The sequence below is a fragment of the Carettochelys insculpta genome, chromosome 19 (assembly GCF_033958435.1).
Source record: "Carettochelys insculpta isolate YL-2023 chromosome 19, ASM3395843v1, whole genome shotgun sequence".
Taxonomy (NCBI): Eukaryota; Metazoa; Chordata; order Testudines; family Carettochelyidae; genus Carettochelys; species Carettochelys insculpta.
The window spans coordinates 16,742,984-16,763,634 of NC_134155.1; the positions used below are offsets into that span (position 1 = coordinate 16,742,984).

A 20,651-nucleotide genomic window follows, 5' to 3' on the forward strand; every position below is an offset into this window, starting at 1 on the left:
CCTTAGTCCAGTAAGAGAGATTCCCTCACCTGTTTTGTCTTTGAATCATTTAGTCCTACATGTTGCACCTGCAAAAACTGGCATTTTCTTGTCTGGCAACATTCCTTGTCCAGATGGATGAGGGATGTTCCTGGAACAGAGAGCTGGGGCAGGAAGGCAACCAGCTGGCAGTCCTGCAGAGGGGCAGTGAGGCTGGCTGGAGCGCTGGGATCCCCTGGCAGCCCCAGGTGGGGCCAGGGGGACTGGCTGTGGTGGTGAGCTGCAGGTGGGGAGCTGTGGACAGAGGGTCAGCAAGGGTAGACAGGGACCAGGACTTTAATTTCTCCTGGTCCCGGCAAAATCTCTTGTTTGGGACCACTGAGGTCCCGAGGGTGCTGGAGCAGGAGTTACAACTTGTAGTAGCTATCTGGGCTAGGAGACATTTTGGGGCTAGCTGCCATATTGATCACAAAGCAATTCTGCTCTTGTCATTTCAACAAAGACTGAGGACCACCTCACTCCCGGGCCTTACTTGCACCAAAGGTGACGTTGCTGAATCAGAGAATTTTTCTCTTTTGCTTCGTTCTACTTCCTCCCAATACAAGTGAAGGGTAAAACTGGATGTAAATGCCCTAAAGTTGTGCCAGAATTGGACCAGAGAATTCAGCAAACCAAACTCCATTTGCTCTCACGAGTTGGAGGGGACAAATACTCAAAGATTTCACAGCTTGAAGCTCAGCAGCTGCTTTCTTGGAATCTTGCCAGGCAGCAAATTTTACAGTTGGAAGCCTTGAGAGCTACAGTCCAGTGGCCTCAACCTGGATGATGGTAATTTTGCTCCATCAGATGCAGCTTCTGGAGGTGTGAGCTGTGTGTTCTGGTTCAGGAATGGACTCCTGCGAAGAAGCTAGAATGGCATTATGCTGTATCATGATTAACTTCTTCCTAGTGGAATTTCCTTTTCCACTAGTCACATCCCCACCGTGCCAGCTCAGTGGCATGTCTTCAATCAGAGAGGAAAATTTCCTTACCAATTTATCTGCTCCGGGACTGTAAGTCTGCCAGTCCAGATCCTCAGATTCAGTTTTGGGGTCTTGGCCTCTCTGATCAGACTCACGTTATTAGTTGCGTGCCTGCTTAACTGTGAAACTTCAACTAATTCATGTTATGATCAGTATTTTGGTTTTTGGAAGACTCTGGTAAACAGGAAGTGGGCATGAAGTGGGAAGCTCATGACGGACAGCCTGCAGGCAATGGACCCAGTCTATCAATGGCAGATCAGTGGTGTTACAGTCTCTTAGAAAATAAATTGACAGGAAAGAGGCATTAACCAGAAAGAAGATGGAATTGCACTGCCGGGCAGTATTGGGAAAGGAGCAAGGTCAAAGCTTTCCATTCTCAAGTCAGTGGAACCCAAGTGTATTGTCAGGGCCAGCTTGCTCACTGATTGACTGCCCATTTCTTCAAGGAGTGTCCCCCTGGGTGCTCCACTCTGGGTGTCAGTGCACTGACACCCAGAGACTCTTCTAAGGAGCAGTAGCAGTAGAGGTAGCGCCTCCTCAACCTATCTGGCATGTATGCCATGTGGACTCATCTACTGTCTGTGGCTGTAGATGGAACTTCATCCTCTCTGCAAACAACAGAGTTATATAGTGTTAGTGGTTTTCTGTAGTTTCTCTTTCTCCAAGTTACTTTCCCAGTTTTGTTTCACTGCTTTACAAGAAAAGAGCTAGGTAGTTGGTGAAGATTTTTTTTTTCATTGCTGTGTCACTGCCACGCTGGGCTCCCTGGGTATTAAGTGGTACTAGTCTTCCAGGGAGGCCATGCTGGTCTCTGATGGCCATGCTTTTTGCATCAAGTGCTTGGGCATGGGTAATCAGACTCAGTCCTGCATGTACTGCTCCAGCTGGACTGCATGGTCTCGAAAGGATCTCGCCAATAGACTTAAGCCCTACCTCTGTGAAAAGTCTCTCCAGCCAGCAGCCCCTGAGCAACCGCTTGCTAAAGACTCAATGCAAAAAGCCAGAGCACAGACTCTAAGTGTCCCTCTACCTTGACCAGCACTCCTCCTGTGCCAGACCTGTGCCCAGGACCCTCCTGGCCTCTGCCATCGTCATGGGCCGCGCCAGTGAAGAAATCTTCCAATGCCTCACTGGCACTGTGCTCCTCATTATCCGCCAGAAAAGGTGCCTTTGGAGCAGAGCTGCAAGCATTCAGTGCCTCTGACGCTGTGGCACTACCAGTTCTACAAGCCTTGACTGCAGCAACACCAGGGCACAAATGGTCTTCTGTCACCACGACCCAGCCCTTTGCACCAGGCTCAGAGAGCAAACAGCAACGCTGCAGGTCACCACATTCCCCCACCAGCTGCAGGCTTCAGCACTGCGGAAAAGCAGGGCTGTGACATAGCCCCGCTCCCGTGTGGAGTCAGTCACGGCACTGGGGCACTCCACTGGGTCCAAAAGGAGACAGACTGACTCATCAGGAAAGATGACTTCTGTGCCAGACCCGACGCTACCCCGCTCTGAGTGCCATTCTTCCCTGGTGCCGCCTACCACCCTGCACCTGTCTCAATGATCGTGGTCATTGCGTGCATCAGATGCTACACTTCTCACACCAGGAAGAAGTAGTTCCAACTCCCCAAGTGTGTTCTCCTCCCAGCATTTGAGCTCAACGCACTCCACATGGCAGGACATACCACCTGCTATGGAGTATCCTATTCTACCTCCCCCGTGATTCACGCATCACTCTTCTCGCCACCACAGTGGTCCTCCTGGCAAACGCAGTCTCCCTGCTTTTACACCCAATAGGCATCATCCAGAGTGTCAGGAGACTGTTTCCCATTGCCACTGCCATCAACTTTGGCACCATACCAGCCGTCTCAGGATTCACGCACCAAGGACTATCTTTTGGAACGGGGTCAGAACTCCCCACTTCACCCTTCCTCATCCTCACTTGATGATGCGGTGCTTTCAGTGTTGCCTCCTCCCAAGGATGATGCCAGGCTTTTCAGGACCTTTTTTGAAGAGAAGCCCAGGCCCAGAAAAAGGATTTGCAGGAGCTGCCTATTAAACAATACCAGCTTCTTCACTCGTTGCAACCCCCTCCTCCTCCGGAGTGGCATTGTCAGTGGATGAAGCCGTAATAGACCCTGCCTATCTCATCTGGAAAACACTGGCCTCCATATCTCCCACAAACAAAAGGGCCAATAAAAAGTACTTTGCGGCCTCCAAGGAAGCGGAGTTTGTATTCGCACATGTGCACCCTTGCTCGCTCGTGGTAGCTGTGGTCTGCAGCAAAGCCAGTAAACAATAGGACATAATGGGGCTTAAGGTGTACTTGTCTGGCATGCTTCTGCTGGGGCAGCCAATTGTACAGCCATGTTGGCTGGCTACAACCACCAAAATTAGTCCACACTCCAAGATCTTGTCCTGGCCCTACCAGAACACCAATGCCAGGCCCTTGTCAGCATCATTTGAGACGGACACACCATCACCAGTATGGCGGTAGAGTCTGCAATGGAGATGGCGGACACAGTGGACCAGAGTATGGTGTCTGCTGTAGTCATGCCATTTATGTCTTGGCTTCAGTCTTCAGGGTCCCCAAAGAGCTACAGTAGAAAAGATTGATGAGGTCCTTCACTCCATGGAGGATTCCTGGACCGTGCTGCACACGCTTGGCATGTATACCCCTGCAGTTAAGTGGGCCTGCTTTTCTTCCTACCAGAGGCCATGGGAACACTTTCAACAGCAGCAGCAGTGCTTTGAGCCACCCCAGAAACACAGACTGCAGAGACAACAATCTGGTAGACAGCATCACCAGCAGCCCTCGACATCACACCTGCAGCCACTCAAACAACAATTTTGAGGCTGTGGTTGAGAGTCTGAGAAATTGTTTTGGTCTGGCCAATACACTGTTTACAACCCACCTCTTCCATCACTGACTCTGCCCCTTTCTCCATCTCTGGAGGGCCATTACCACTGACAAGTTCTGGAACTGGTGGCTCAGGGGTATTCTATCCTTTTCATCTCCACCCCACCCACCCACCTCCTACCCTGTCCTCCTTCAGGGACTCTTCTCATGAGCATCTGCTTGAACAGGAGGTTCAGCACCTCCGCCGCTTGAGGGCATCAAAGAGGTCCCCACAGAGTTTCAGGGCAGGGGTTTTACTCCGTCTACTTTCTCCCTCGGAAGAAAGATGGAGGTTGGAGAGCTATCCTAGACCTAAGGAGGCTCAACAAATATGTCCTCTGTCGACACCTCAGGATGGTGACCCTCGCTACCATTATTCTGGCCTTGGACAGAAACAACTGTCTCTCAGATCTCGACCAACAAGATGCTTGTTTTCATATCACCATCCACCTGGCACACAGATGTTTCCTTTGATTCATGGTGGGGCCTCTCCATTATCAGTACTGGGTCCTTCCATTTGGCCTCTGCACTGCACCCAGGGTATTCTCCAATATTGTGGTGATGATGGTGGCCACCCAGTTGCAGCAACGAGGGGTCGTTATTTTCCCCTATCTGGATGATTGCTTTCTGAAAGGCCTGTTGCTTACTGAAGCTCTAAATGTGGTGCATGTCACCGAGGAACTTTTATTCAGTCTTGGCTTCCACATCAACGACGAGAAATCCACACTTCAACCTGCGCAGTGTCTGGAGTTCATAGGAATGCACATAAACACCATGACGGCCAAGGCCACACTGCCCATCCAGCAGCTTCAGACCATTGTGCGACCTAATTCAGGTAACAGTAACGGTGCGTGTTTGCCTTATCCTGGTGGCACACATGGCTGTTACCATCCATGTGGTCCGGCTGGCCAGACTCTGCATGCACTGCCTCCAGGTGTGGCTCCTGCTGTCCCCTGGTCAGGGACCCTCTCTGAGACTGTGGCTATTTCGTTGCATGTCCTTGCATCGCTCCAGTGGTGGATGTGCCCGGGCAATGTTCTTACCATCATGCCTTTTCACCAACTGCCACCATCCATTACCCTTACTACGGACACCTCTCTTCTGGGGTCGCGGGCCCATCTGAGTTCCCACAGAGTGCAGGGTGAATGGTCGTTCAGTGAATGGATGCTCCATATTGACCTTTTGGACCTCCAGGCAGTTTGTTATGCATGCAAGCACTTCCAGCAGTTCCTGGTGCACAGGTCGGTCAACATTCTTACTGACAACACCACCTGCATATACTACATCAACTGTCAAGGGGGAGTCTGGTCCCCATCCCTAAACGCAGAAGCCATAAAGCTGTGGACATGGTGCATTCGGCATCGGGTCACCCCTGTCGCCATGTATCTCCCTGGCATACTGAATGTGATGGCGGATGCCTTCAGCTGCTTATTCAGTGACCATCACGAATGGGAAATGAATACATCTTTCCTTAACCAAGTGTTTTGCCTCTGGGGCCAGCCTTACATAGACTGTTTGTTTGCAACCTGACTCAATAGGAAGTGCCACCAGTACTGCTCCAGGGTGGGGACTTAGGAGATGCTCCTTAGGGATGCCTTCGGGATGTGCCCCTTCTTTATATGTTCCCTCCCATTCCCCTGATCGTCAGTTCGTGAATCAAGGTAAGACATGACCGGGCCCACCTCATCCTGGTAACTCCAGCATGGCCCAGACAGACTTGGCACCATGGCCTCTTTCAGATGTCAGTAGTGGCTCCTTACCCCTTTCCTTCTGGGCCTGACCTTCTGTCTTGGAACTTTTGGCTGCACTCTCAATCCCAACCCCTCAAGCTACACTTTCACGCGTGGCTCCTTCATGGCTCCAAAATGCTGAAACCTTATGCTTTGAGGGGCTAAAGAAAATTCTTATCAACAGTAGGTGGGAGTCAACACGCAAGTCCTACCTCTACAAAGGGAGGAGTTTTTGTCACTGGATGAACACGCATCATCCCATGCTTCCTCATACTGTGCTCCTTCCCGTCCTCTGGGACTATCTACTGCACCCGCATGAGTTAGGCTTAAGCCTTAGCACTGTCCAAGTGCATGCGGCAGTACTGGCAGTGTTCCACCAGACGGAGCATGGATTCTTGGTCCTCGCTCATCCTATTACCAAACATTTTTTGACAGGTCTCCAAAGCACCTTCCTGTCAGTTCGTTCCCTGGTCCCCATTTGGAACTTTAACCACATACTTCATTGCCTTATGAAACCGCCACACTTAACATCCTTCATCCCTCTGCCACCTGCTTCAGTCCTACGTACATGATTTGTCAGTTTTTATTGCAATTTTTTTTCGTTAGTCCTCTGTACTTATAGATGTCAGTCTGTATTGGAAACGAGATTGATCTGATGAAGTGGGTCTGGCCCACAAAAGCTCATCACCAGATAAATCGTTTTGTTAGGCTTTAAAGTGCTACATTTGTGCTGTTTTTTTTTTTGTTAGGGTAGATAAATGTAAGAAAACAGGCTGTTGATCTGTATGCCACATGTCTTTTTATTCAGAGAGCCAGGCCTTGGGCTCCCTGGGTGGTTTGAGAACACTTCTTAGAGAATCCTTCACTTATCCTCTCCTGCAGTTACAGAAAGATGCCCGCACCCATGCTGAATGTTCCAACCCAAACCTGAGACCAGTCATTCCCTCCTGGCTTTCGGTGGCTCAAGGCACAGTTGTATCCGGTTGTCCATCTCCAGATCCCATGATGCTGCAAGCCGCACCAGTGCTACTTCTGATGCACCAAAACCTGATGCTGCCATGTCCTGACCTGGTGTGATGCTCTGCTCCCTGTGACTCTTATGCAAGCTTGAGTGTTGGGGCCAGGAAGGTAGGGCTCGAAACATGAAGATGTCTCTACCCGCCATCAACACACACAGCGGCTAAATTCAAACCCTTTGTCCCTCTGCAGCTGGCTTTTGAAGCAGGGCGTGTCCTGCGTGGGTCTAGAATGAGCTTCGCTGTCATATGGCTAGTAATGGTGGTTCCAGAGGGACAGGGGAAGTCAGACACAAATGGAGAGCAGATTTTTTTGGTGCATGCTGGTTGCACTAAATAGAAAAGTCTGGTGTAATAGAAATTAGATGGCAAAAATAAACTCTGTGTGTGCGTGCATGCGTGTGCCCGGTGTTGATGGAAACCATATTTGTACTTAATCTGTTGGAGAAATTGCTTTAGAACAGTTCATTCTAGTGACAATACTAGCCTTATTAAGTTGCCAAGACCAGAGTCTGCTTGGATTATTCACTGCATCTGTGCCAGCTGTACCAACTTCTATTGGTATTTTTCTCTTTTTGGTTGGGCAGGCTGAGAACGGCTTCACCCTGGTTTATTGTAATCGGAGAAATCCACCTTTTGATATTTATCAGTCTCAAGTCTTTTAATTGTGCAAGGAAACTTTCACCGGGCATGAGGCATTTAAGAGTTGCAGGTGTTTACATCCCATTCATACCACATATGTGGACCAATACAGAAACAGAAGTAGTAGGAGTGCAGTAGAAGTTATAAAAATAGGATGGTCTGGCATAGGAAACTAAGTATTACATATTAAAACCAAATGAGTCATTCTACAGTTCCCATTACCTGAAGTCTGCCAGTGAATCTATCAATCCTAGATAATAAGCTACTGTTGTATTAGGTCAAAACTAAATCTACCCTACAGAGGCAGGCCAAAGCATCTAAATTTCAGTCTAAGCTCTTTCCTGCCTTGGGTTAAATTTCTGCTGTTGCAAGGATGGAACCATAGCAATTGGTATGAAATACAAAGTTTTGATGATGGGTATCTGACTGTGCAGCAGATGGGTGAGATAGGGTGAAGTCTGATAACTGCCTTGAATTTTAAAGGTCCAGGGCTTTTTGCCACTAGGGAAAGAGCTCTTCCAGCTGGCATGCATTGTAAAGCAACCCTGAAAATGCCTCTGATTTATAATCTAGTTGCCCCTTTAGAAGGGATCTAAAATAATCTAAAGCAGACATTGCTGAAAGATAGAAGAAGCCTCTTATCTACGGAGCAATGGTTTTCAGCACACAGACCTTGCCTGGGCGCACTCATTTACAGCAGCCTTTCCTGAAATACTAAGGCAAATTGGCAATTATAAAAAATGAATGTCAATAAAAGAGAATGTGTGTCTAGTGGGGAGGAGAGAGCCTTAAACGGATGTGAACTTTAAATGGCTTTAAGGCCTTAGCAAAAGAGCAGAAAACTTTTTTTCAAGGCAGCATCTCCCCCTACATCCTTCCCTATCCTAATGAGCAGCTGTCTAGAAGGCATTGTAAACAAATTTTTTTTTTGTGTCTACAGGAAAACTTGAGGTCAACAATCGTTTTGATCATCCAGGGGCACTGTCAGGGTCCCTTCTGTTCCCTCCCATTGTCTCCCATTGTTTCTCATTTCCTCTGCCCTCCAGGGTTCCCCATTGTTCTCTTGCCTGCTGAATGCAGACTATGACTATGTCTACATAGCAGCATTATTCCAGAATAAGTTATTCTGGAACAGCTATTTTGGAATAGCTTAATTCAAAATAACGCTGCTACAAAGAAAATGTATATTGAAATAGAACTCAGCTATTTCAAAATAGCATCCAGGCACAATAGAGCTATTTTGGATTATGGCCCCTGGATGCACTGTAGCCTATTTCGAGTAGTCCATATTCCCTGTCTACACAGCCCCTATTTCAAAATATCTGTCTCACAATAGGTGCTATTCCTCGTAAAATGAGGTTTAACAAATTGGAAATAATTTAAAAATCGTGACTTATTTCAGAATAACAGTTGTGGTGTGTAAATGCTCGCAGTTATTTCGGAATAGCAGCTGTTACTCTGAAATAACTTTCCTGTGTAAACACACCCTAAGGTTGTTCAATGCATGCAGATTGAGTGGAAAATATTGCTGTGGCTGTGAGACGTTGACAGCACTTCCTGCTGCCCGGACCAAATGCTCCAAACTGTCTTCAACTCCCATTCAAGTCAGCACCTGGAAGAAGGTGCTCATCACCATCTAGCGTGGGACCCATTGTTTTGCAGTGTGGGGCAGCTGGGTTTACCTGTCACACCAACACCACCCAGTGCCACTTTGGGGTAAAATTGCAGAACTGTTAATGAAAGGCAAATTCCCATTGAACAATCAGACGACCACTACAGAGGCCAAAAGTGTTTGTGAGCAATATTGCTGGAAGCAGTGCTTCAAGGGGCCAGTTCTTGTCTTGCACCAGTGGAAGCCAGGACTAAAGCAGGCGGGGAACCTTTTTGGATCAGGGGCCACTGACCCACAGAGCAATTAGGGGTCACACAAGTGAGAAGCAGTGCGCCCCCGGCACACAACCCCAACTGAAAAAACAAAAAAAGAGAGACTCCCTCATTCCCCTCATACACCAGCCCTAGAGTGGGGGGTCGGGCGGGGCAGGGCTAGTAAATTTTTGTGGGGACTTCCCATGCTCTGGGATGGAGCCAAAAATGAGGTGTTTGATGTGCAAGAGTGGACTGGGGGTGAGGGGCAGGAGTGGGGTGTGTGGAGTCTGGGCAATGGGTAGGGTGCTTACCTGGTGCAGCTCCCCGGAGGCACACGTGGTTCCCGCCACGCTCAGGCACCGCTTTCTGCTGCTCTAATGCAATTCCAGCCAATCAGAGTGCCGAGGGAAAAGTCTCTACAGGCAGTGCTTCTCGGCACTGCCATTCCCTCAGCTGGGGGAAGCGGGAAGGAGGGAGCAGCCCCAACGTGCCTGACTCTGTCCTGCAAGGCTCAGAGCTCCTCACTCTCCAGTCTGGAGTGGAAGCCCCAGCCTTGGGGTGCAGATCCAGGCAAGCTGTGGGCCAGATCTGGACTGGGGCTGGGGTTCCCCAATCCTGGACTACGTACTGGTGAGATCAGAATCAGTCTCCTGAGTGAGTCACTCTCCACTGACTCAGACATGGCCCTTTGCTTTGGGCTTTGCATATGCAATGGGCATATAGCCACTCACTTGCAGGAGGAAGACTTTTTAGGGTACTTGGCTTTGGCCTGATGGTAACCCTGGCCTCAACCCTCTAGAGCAGAGCTGGTGGAGGTCAGAGGAGAGGTGAGGGTAAGTCCATGCGACCTGATGTGCAGCTCCAGTAAGGGCCGGCTGAGGCACTGAGCTGCAGGAGGAGGGACAGCGCACTTCCAGCCTGGCTCCTGGGGCTCTCCTGCAGCCTGTTGTGCTAAGCATTGGACAGGTGAAAGATGCTGGCTGGGGTGGCCCCACACTGGTCCCCAGCTGCCCCACTTCCCCCTTTGGGCGCCATTAGGGTTGACAGGGGAGCCCCTCCGTATTCCCACCGATGTTGCCTGCTTGTCACAGTCAGGGAGCGAGAGGAAAGTACGCAGCTCACCTGCCTTCCTCACTCTACTGGCTGCTGAGGCCAGGGAGCAGAGCAGTGAGCGACTCATTCTGTGAGCTTTCCCCTCACTCCCTGACAGTGATGGAAGGGGAAGAGCAAGTTAGAGTTCTGGGGCTCAGAGAGGTGCCTTCTTTCCCTGTTTTGCTGTCACTCTTCTATTTGAGTTTGAGTTTCTTGCACCTGCAGCAAGGGAAGTCTTTCCATGGACTTCGCTGGGAGTTTGGCCAAGGCTATCTTAGCGAATTGCCTAGGTGGGGCTCCTTGGATCACATCCTCACCTGCAGAAACCTGGGAGGACTCCACTCGGGTCAAAGAGAAACATGTTGATTTATACCAGCTGAGGGCTGCGGCCCATGTCTTCTGGTTGGCCTGCGATGAGATAGGTGCCATGTGAGTTCCTAGCTGGCGGAAAGAAGAATTTTAGGGGGTGGGGAGAGCAGCCGTGTTTTTGTGAGGGGGAGCTCAGCCTGTGCAAAGAGTGCGTATCCCATGGATTCCTACGCTGCGCTTCTGTCTGACAGATTTCTCCTGTCAGAAGTTCCTCTGGCAGACAAAAGCTGTACCAGGAGCATTGGGAACAGCAGAAAAGACTCTGATGTCCCCTGAGTGGCCCATTCCAAATCCTGGCATGGAATTCAGGAGCCCAGCATGGATTCTGCAGTTGCTTTTGATGATGCAGCTGTCAGCCTGGGGTCTTGGAGCTGCACCACCCTTTGAAGTCACAGGTGCCTATCTAAAAGAAAAAAAGGGCACAGAGGAGAGAACCTCCTCTCCAGTTTCTGATGAGCAGCTGGGACATTTCGTTGCAATTCAGCAGGTGCAGTATTCACCAGCAAAGAAAGGGCAGGCCATGCCTCCCAGGACAAAACACTCGGAGGCTATGTCTACACTACGAGATAATATCAATTTTAAGTCAATTAGCCTGATTTTTCCAAGTGCCTGTCCTCACTGTAAACTGCATTAGCTCAATTTATGGAGCACTAAAATTGACATAATATCGATATCATAATGGCGTAGTAACCCGATGGGTGTAGTGTTCAGTTCGAATTTAAAATTCCGAATGAAGGGTGCTGAGGAAGCTCTGTGTCTTTAAATCATATTCATCAGCCTACAGACATGTCCCATATGTGCCCCACAATGCCCCACAGTTCTCCGCTGTGGTCTCTTCCATCTCCACTACTCTCAGGAGTGGAGGAATTAGGCAACAGGGAGACGGTTGCAATTGGCACCTGGGAGCCCGTGGCTGTAGGGTCATGAGAGGCTGAAAAATCTTCTTTTTGTTTGCTGCTAGCGTGGCTGTGGGATCTGTGAGTCTGTGTTTTCCCTCTGCTAGCTGCCTTTTTTTCTGCACTTCTGGGGCCCAGCCACTGTTCCTCCGCACCATGTGGCAGCTAGGGTGTGGGTGCGGGTTGTGCTTGTCTGATAGGAAAAGAAACTTCTTTTCAGCCATTTACATGTTGTCCCGCCCTGCACATCCCCACCCTTGCCTCCCTGAGAGGCACCATGCATTTTTGAACTTTCCCTCGCCTGCATTACGTGGCAGCTAGTCTGTGGCTGGGGGTCATGCTTGGATGAGAAACTTTTCAGTCACTTACATGTTGTCCTGACCCTCACATCCCCTCCCTTCCCTCCACCCAGAGGCACCATGCAGTCTGTAACTTTCCTGCACCCAGCTGCATCATGTGGCTTGACCCCAAACCAATAAAAGGATGTTCTGTGCAAGGTGCCAGGCAGCTTGCATGTGGTAAGGGTCATGATTTTTGGGTGCTGGCTGTAGTCTGGGGTCTTTCAGCTGCCCGGGGGGTGTCTCTCTTGGCGGTCGTGATTTTCGGGTGCAGGCTGTAGTAGGGAGTCTCTCAGCCACCCGGGGAAAGTTTCCCTCAGCAGTCACAATTTTTGGGTGCTGGCTGTAGTCGGGAGTCTTTCAGCCACCCAGGGGAAGCCTCCCTTGGTGGTCATGATTTTCAAGTGCTGGTTGTAGTCTGGGGTCTTTTAGCTGCCCCAAGCCATAACAGTTTCAATGATTCATTGCAGTTTCATTGTAGTACCCGTGTCTACTTAAACATATTCTTCTTTTAAGGGTCTTCTTTGCCAGGAGGTCTAAATCCAGATTCAAGCCTGCAAAGATCCAGTGCTTTTGCATCCCATTTTCAAAAACATGGTGGTTGGGACAGGTTTACTACCTTCCTCTTCCCTCAGTTGTAAAAAGGCACGTCTTTTATGAAGGCAAGCTAGACTCCTGTGTGGAAAAAGGGATATTTGTTTAACACGGCAGGGGAAAGAGGGGAATGAAATGTGGGAAGATGTCATCAGATATCTACATCTATTTGCGGGGCATTTTTTACCCATCCTGCACCAGTGAAAACAGCTAGAATGTTATGGGGGTCAGGGAACTGTGGGATAGGTTCCCACAATACGTTGCTGCAGCACTTGATTTAAGCTACTTGTGTGTGGCAGCAGTAAGTTGATTTCGTTGGGAGCATGTGGGAAGGTGAGGATGCTCAAAATCAAATGGCTAAAATCCAGCATTAATAAATCGATTTTAATAAATTCAATTTTAGCTTGTAGTGTAGACGCAGCCAGAGTTGCTACAAATGCTCGCTGAGCTCAGAGAAACAGAAGACACCAGGGTGGACAATGCAAACAAAGCTCGCAGGAGCTTGACTAGAGGAGCTGGTCTTCCAACGCACTTCACTGAGGGACTTTCCCTGGGATTACTTGGGAATTGTGCTATGCTTCTGCAGAATATTTTAAGTCTTGGCACAGCTTGATTGGAGAGATAGCAGCCAGCTTGAGAGAGCCCTGAAATGCAGCTGGAAACATTAAAGCCTGTTCTAAGTTACCTTCATGAAAAGCTTTTTAAAACATTTTTTTTAAACTGTAAAGGCTCGAACATCAAATACTGAGGAAGACGTGAAAAGGCACTGCTGTCTGTCTTTCTCCCCCATAGAGCTTCATATTAACCCCCTCTCCCCCTTCACACGCACTTCCTATGTTCTAGTATCTTCTGAGAAGATGCAAAATGACCTTTTCCCTTTTGACAAATATTGAGTCCTTCCAGGCGTGTGGATGGAGATGTATGCATTCTGGGTGCTTTTAGGGGAGCAGAGACGTTTCTTGTGTCACCTCTCTCTTCATGCATCCACCTCCTGGGTGACGGCCACGGAGAAGGTACTGTACCATTAGCAGTGCTTTTTTTGTGCCAGTACTGAGTACCAGACGAAGCATCCCCAGCCATGGGACTGGCTGGGGGTTGAGGGCTGGGTAGCTGGCTGATTACCAGCTCTTCCTCCTTTTTTTTTTTTTTTTTTTTAAAAACAAAAAAGACACTGTCTATCAGTACTGTATATTATTTATAATACTGTAGTGCACCCAGACCTCCACTGAGATCAGGGCTCCATTGTACTGGGGCTCTGTAAGCATATAGTAAGAAACGGTCCCAGCCCCCAAGAGCTTCCCTAAGATAAAACATTAAAAAAAAAGGGTGGGAGAATGGAGTGCAGGAACTGCGGGATGGGCAAATGAAATGACTTGTCCGGGCTCACACCCAAGTGAACACAGGTCTCTTGAGTCCTTATTTAGCTTATTTTGGAATAAGGCTCCGGTGTATACATACCCTCAGATTGCCACTTTGGTTAGAATCACAGTCCACAACTGGCAGCACAGAACGTCTTGTAGGGAATAACGTGATGGAGAATCGGTGGTGTTCAGCAAGCCTGATGTCTGCTCTCAGGGGAATCTGAGTCCTTTGTTCTCTCTGCGTTCATCAGTGCGAGGGCTCTCTCTCTCTCTCGCTGGACCGGTCATCGCCAGGCCAGCTGGTGATAAACAATGGTGCGAGCCGTAGTGAAGTCTGGACTCCAGTGGAGTGTTCTGTGGCCTGTTTCTGCCAGCGTTGTCCCGACCTGCCTGGGGCCCGTCTCCATTACTTCACCCTCAGTTCTTGCCATCAGTGGAGCTGCGCTGGGGTTGTTAATCAGCAGATTCTTCCCAAAGCGCAGGCACAACGGAAGTGTCTTAGTGCTCACCATGCCCATGCTGCTTTGTTCCCAGGAGGTTGCAAGGATTATGTAATGTGTCCAAAGTGCTTTGAAATCCTCAAATCAAGAGGCATCGTATTAGGCCTGGTCTGCACATGGAAGTTATGACAGGTCTGTTTAAATCCGGGGTGGTCAAGTGTTGGGAAATTGGGAAGGTTGGAGGAGGCTGTGCCTTCCCAAACAGCCATCGTGGCCCAGATCCTGCCCCATCCAGCCCTCCTTGTTCTGCACCCACTGACCACCCCTAAAACTCCCTGCCTCCTTTTCAAACCCCACCCCCACTTCCCATTCCATGATTGCTCTCCTGGGACTCCCTGCCCCCCGACCACGCATCCGGAGCATTGCGACAGATGCAGCGGTGGGGGAGGGGACTATACTGACCATGCTGCCCAGGAGTTGGGCTTGGTCCTTCAGGCAAAGCTGTCCCAACCCCTGCCCAGCAGGAGCTTGGGGTTTGGACTGTGGGGTCTGACAGGCTGGATGTGGCTGGCAGACTGTCATCTACTCTCCTCTGACTTAAATGGTTTAAAAACCAATTTAGTTCACTTATATCAGCATAAGCATCCTGTGGACAGATGTGTATTGGCTGGCTATGTCCCCGTAACTTGTACTGATGCAAGATAAACCTGTGTAATCCTGGTTTAAATTGTTAGGAGAGTGGCTCTGGACCAATTTAAGTACATCAATTTAAAATCACACCTTCAATTCAACCACTACAGCTTGTGTGTGTTCAAATGTGATATTATCGTTTGTGATCAATAACAAAGCAGCATCTCAGGTGCTGAGAAGAGCCTTCTTCTCTGTTACAGGGATTGTTGTGTTTCTCTTGGTCTGTTCTCTCTGCCTGCCCCACACCCCCAGACTGTTTGTGCTTTGTCTTGAATCGGAAGCAGCACACTGTAACTGGAGTTTCAGTTATCCCCATGCATTCTGGTTATTGCCTTACTGCATTATGTGGCTGGTGTTTAACCACAGCTGGGTTTAAAAAGCTGTAACTCAGTTTCCTATTTACATAGAAGATTGCTTCAGACAAAAGCAGAAGGGATCTATCAGTTTTACCTTAATGAAACCCTGGCAGATCACTGTCAAGAGTCTGCATAGTGTGATGAAAGAATTAGTACTTTGCCACCAAAAATCCCTTGTGAATAGGTTTAGAAGGATAGCAGTAATTTACTTGTAGTGTTTAATTTTCTGTGTGTTTAGAGATGGAAGGAGATTGTTGCAGAATATATGCTTCAGCTGAGCTTTAATGAGGGAAATTAGCAGGGTATAGCTGGTATTACAGAGCTAAGCAACACTGAAGAGTAAGAAAGCCTTCAAGAAAGGAGAATTTGCTTTTCAGAGACACAGAGGGCTAAGCAGATTTAACCCAAAGAAAAGAAGCACACTGGCCAATTAATGACAACAGTTTCAATGGAGCTGAGCGTGTGAAACTGGGGAGAGGGGTTGGCATATCCGGAACTGGCACTGGGTGGGTGAGTTTGGGCTCTTTTATGGTCGAACGTTGGAGAACACTGCGGTTATGAACCTTGCTCCGTCCTCTGGCGGCAGCTGGAATCTTTTCAGGCCTTCTGCATAGAGCGTGATGGGTGGGGATAGAGAATGGCTGCAGCAGGGATGCGGGAGCTGATTAATGTTTGTATTGGGTAAGGTATTTTTAAACCAATGGTGCTGAGAGTCTCTTCTGGGTGTTGGAGTTGCTTTGCATGGCTTCTCTTGCTCTGGTAACTCCTCTGTGGCTTTTCTGTTTAAAAGGAAAAAAAAAAAAACACCACTAAACTGATACCACGGGGAGGGAAAATTTATTTAAAGAAAATCTTAATGCAGTAAATGAAAGGGGGAAGGGGTGCAGTCTCCGGGAGGTAGACAGAGGTATTTCTGGTGCCTTCTTGCAGCGCCACTTCAAAGGTGCAATGCTACTGAGCAGTTATGCTGTCTTGGTGATGTGCAAGGCCTAGTCTAGACACTGGTGGGACTGGGGCACAGATGAAGCCTGCAGGGTACTCTTCCCCCCGCCCACCCCCCAGCCCTTCCCTGCAGGAGCAGCTGCTGACCGTGTGCAGCAGCAGGCTGGGGGCTGTCCTCTCCAGTGCCTTCATTTTTGAAAAATGCTATCTTTGGGGGAAAAAAGCACACACATTTTTCATTTATTTTCAAGGAAGTTACTTCAATTAAAGACCTGAGCAATGCCGGGTACTTCTGCTAGTGCATACATTGTTTTTGAGTAATGTGCATACATGCAGCGAAGGTAAATAGGGTGAAATTCAGCAAGAACAAATGCAAAGTACTTTACTTATGATGGAACCATCAGTTGCACACATACAAAATGGGAAGTGCCTGCCTAGGAAGCAGTAATGCAGAATGGGATTTAGGGATCAAAGTGGACCCCAACCTAAATATGAGTCAACCCTGAATGGGTCAATCTCCTAGTAAGTGTAGACATACCCCGAGATGTATTAACAGGGGCATTGTAAGACAGACATAAGAAGTAATTATTCTGGTCTACTTTGCACTGATTAGGCCTAAACTGGTTTATTATGTCCAGTTCTGGGTATCAATTCTCAGGAAAGGCATGGACAAATTGTGAAAAGTCCAGAGAAAAGCAACAAAAATAATGTAAGTTCTAGAAAACATGATTTATCATGGAAGGTTAAAGGAATGGGATTTATTTAGTGCAAAAAAGAGAAGACTGAGAGGGGACGTGACAATAGTTTACAAGTATCTGCAAGTTTGGTACAGGGAAGCAGGAGAAAAATTATTCTTCTTAACCTCTGAGGATAGGCCTTAAAAGAAGCGGTGGAATTAAACTGCAGCGAGGGAGGTTTAGGTTGGAGTTTAGGAAAAAACATCCTATCAGGGTGGTTAACCATTGAAATAAATTGCATAGGGAGCTTGTGCGACCTCCATCATTGGAGATTTTTATGAGCAGTTAGAGAATGGTCTAAATGGTGCTCGATCTGCCATGAGTGCCGTGGACTGGACTTGATGACCTCAAGACCAACGTTCCCGCTAATTTTTTTCCAGACGTGTGGAATAAATTTTGTTGTGTGCAGCAAGGCACATGCAGATCTATACCACTAGTAGAAGAAACAAATGCTGCTGGCTATGGGCGCTCTGCTAATCAGCTGGGCAGCACCTGAATCTCTCCTGGGTGGCTGCTGCTCTTGAGTTTCCTTCCAGTTCTGATTCTATGCTTATAGTGGCCAGTAGGAGAGAAACTTTCGACCCCCACATGACACTGTTTTGGGATAAATACTATGCCAGATACAATAGGATTTGCTATTATATGCTAGCGAGCCTTTCGTCAGTGGGCACTGAGAGGCTCTCAGCATCTTAAATGTCCACAAAAGTATGCCACCATAGCTACCACCAGCTAGTACCTGTAGTGCAATGGTGAGAAATTTCCCCAAAGCTGTTGTAGGGATTTCACTAGGCAGGTGGTGAAGCCCTGGAATCTGTTACCTGGGGAGGTGGTGGAATCTGCATCCTGAGTGGTTTTTAAGTTCTGACTTGATAAAGTCCTGGCTGGGGTGATTACAGTAGGGCTGATCCTGCTTTGGGCAGGGAGCTGGACTTGATGATCTTCCATGGTCTCTTCCAGTCCTCGGATTCTAGGAATCTAGGATCTGGATATGCAATTCTCATTACCTTCCAATGCAAACTAGATCTCTAAATCCCCTAGGCCCGTGGTTCCCAATCTGGCATCCAGAGGGTATTGCAAGGGATCTTTGAAAAGAGTAAAAGATAAAAATGATAATAGAAAATAAGTTTTAGGTAAATAGCAAAGTTACAATAATTTATTTTAAAATGAAATATCTTCCAATAATGTTGTTAATTGCTGTCTGAAAATCTATGTCGTGTTTTCCTTTTTCATTTAATGAAGTGTACATAGCAGTATAGAATTGGCTTTGATGCGGGTGCATGAACAGTTTGGGGGTGTGATTTTGGGTCCGCACTAGTGAAAAGGTTGGGAACCACTGCCCTAGGCAGATGGGAAGATCTGACCCTTTATAGGTAACTCATTGTCACCTAATAGCTGTGCTCATGAAGCAGTAACATAGTGCGTTGATGTACTATCCTTCTGCCCATGGATGGATGTGATTTGCTCATGGTGGGTTTAAGTGGGGTGTCAAGTCCCCCCTGGACTGAGATGAATTTCATCCCAAGGAACACATTATGGTGCTGAAAGTCTGGAGAGCTGAGTGGCTGCGGCTGTCATTGACTTTTGCTGGAGTTATGGGCACTCTGAACTTTTGAAACCTAGGCCCTTGTTGTTTTAAAGTGGTGTTATTTGGGCACTCGCTCCAGAATGCGTGACAACCACCTTGAATCCAATGTACATTACAGTCAGGTAAGAGGGATGCGGGGGGTGCATCATGACTAAAACCCTCCTCTTTCTCCAGGCACTCTCATTTTCTCTCTCTTTCCCTGCAGGGGGTCAGCAGAGGAAGGAGCAGGAGGCAGACTTCCAGAAAAAAGTCAAGGACTGTAGCCGGAGTATCCCGAGGGTCTCCCCGCATCAGGGATCAGACGTTTACCTACTCAGGAAGATGGTAGAGGAAGTGTTTGATGTGCTTTATAGTAAGAATCTCCACAATTCCATCTGGGGTTTTGATCACAGTGAGCATGAAGGGCCTGGTCCCACCAAAGACCATTATTTCCCTGGTATGCTGAGAAAATGGGCCCATAGATCCTTGTTTCTACGTCAACTTTTAACCCTGCTCTGATTTTAGCCATTGCTTCGTGGTTCCTGTTTAGGACTCTTGGCTCAATTCAGCACAATGCTTAGCACATGCTTCACTTTAAGTGCGTGCTTAAGTCCATCCCTGCTTAGCAAAGCCCTGACTCATACCTTTAGAAATCTGCCCCTTTAAGCAGTTATGGAAGTCTCATTGACTTATGTGCTGGGGAGAACAGAGAGAGATTAAAATATCTCCACGTGCTTTATTGCAGTTGGCTTTTAGAGCCAAGTCCTGCGCCCCACTGAAATCAGTGGCCCTTTTGTAACTGGGTGAGTATAGGGTCATGCACTTGAGAGATCATTACACATGATGAGGGGAATTTGTATAGTCTTGTGGACATGAAGCGTACATGATATTGACTCCATTGCTGCGGTGCATTGAAATCAATGAGCCTGTTACATTTTCCTCTGCAGAAAGGCCCTAGAAGAATATTCCATGGCTCGCTAACTAAATGTGCCAGTGAATAAATTAATAAGTGTGGGGGAACATCTTTAGAAATGCTCTCCCTGCAGCATTCTCAAACCAATGCTATGTTCCTAGCACGTTTTTAAAATGTGCTTTTCATCCCTAATATGCCAAAATTAACTTTTTAAAAAGTCCTAAGAGCCAAACCTGCTGCAACCTGGTCTCTGAGATGCAGGCTAGTTTTGTTCCAGCTCATATATCTTATTGGCATTCGAGAGGAGTTTTTATAGAAGGATCCTGAGAATAGGATGAATGTAGAAGGTCACCAACGAGGAATTATATAGGAAGAAACAGCCAAAAGGGAGCCTACTGCAGAAAGTTATACAGTGCAAGTTACAGCTATTCAGGCATATCTGCAGAATGAACAATGAATGAAAAATCAAGACGCTGGTATTCAGCATAATGGATGGCTTGAATAGGAGAGGCAGACCCACAGAGAATGATGCGGAGGTAGTGTAAAGAAACTAAGCCACTCTGCACTGGACAGGGAAAGATGGAAGGAAATAGTGAGGGAGGCATTGGACACCAATGACGCTGACCCCATGGCTGCTGCTGCTGCTGCTGATCATATATCTTGCCCAGTCATAAAGATGCTGCCATTAAAAATGTAGCCAACACACTGGTGCTGATGTAACCCACCAATGGCTGTGTCTTAAAGGTATTGCACTGTTGCAGATCTACAGAGGATAGGCATTGTTACAGCCCTAGTTGGGGAGCTTTAGGTCAAGCTGGGGGCCGTTGTACCTGTGCAAAATCAGACCAGCTTCCATTTTACCTGTGTATTGTCTGGATTGGGCAAACAGTAGTGAAAACCTGTTTGTGTTAGCAAAATGAGTAAGATGCACCAAGATATTCCCCACAGAGTGAAATTTAACTATGCAAGGGGGTCACACCACTTTAGTTCCATTTAAAGCCTCAGTCAGGTTGAAACAGTCCCTAGACACTGTGTTGGCCTTCTGCACAGCAGCAAATTAGACCTGCTGAAAAATTGCTGTCTTCATGGTTATGATCTTGGGTTTGAAAACTCTGATCTTTGGGGCTCATAGGGCAGTGACGGCACAGACAGGGTTAAACAGAAGTTGATTGCTTTCCAGGGGAGTGCATGTATTGCCCAAGTGTGTATGTCAG

At 47.9% G+C, this 20,651-nt stretch overlaps 1 protein-coding gene across 5 annotated transcripts in view; it reads left to right on the forward strand.

Moving 5' to 3' along the window:
- The window catches only part of GTF2IRD1 (GTF2I repeat domain containing 1), a 194,616-nt gene that overhangs the window by 84,953 nt on the left and 89,012 nt on the right, over positions 1-20,651 (forward strand). For all 5 annotated transcript variants that reach the window (XM_075014086.1, XM_075014089.1, XM_075014084.1 and 2 more), the window contains one exon: positions 18,751-18,897. In XM_075014086.1, coding sequence (XP_074870187.1) covers positions 18,751-18,897 — 147 coding nt within the window. The remainder of the gene's footprint in view (positions 1-18,750; positions 18,898-20,651) is intronic.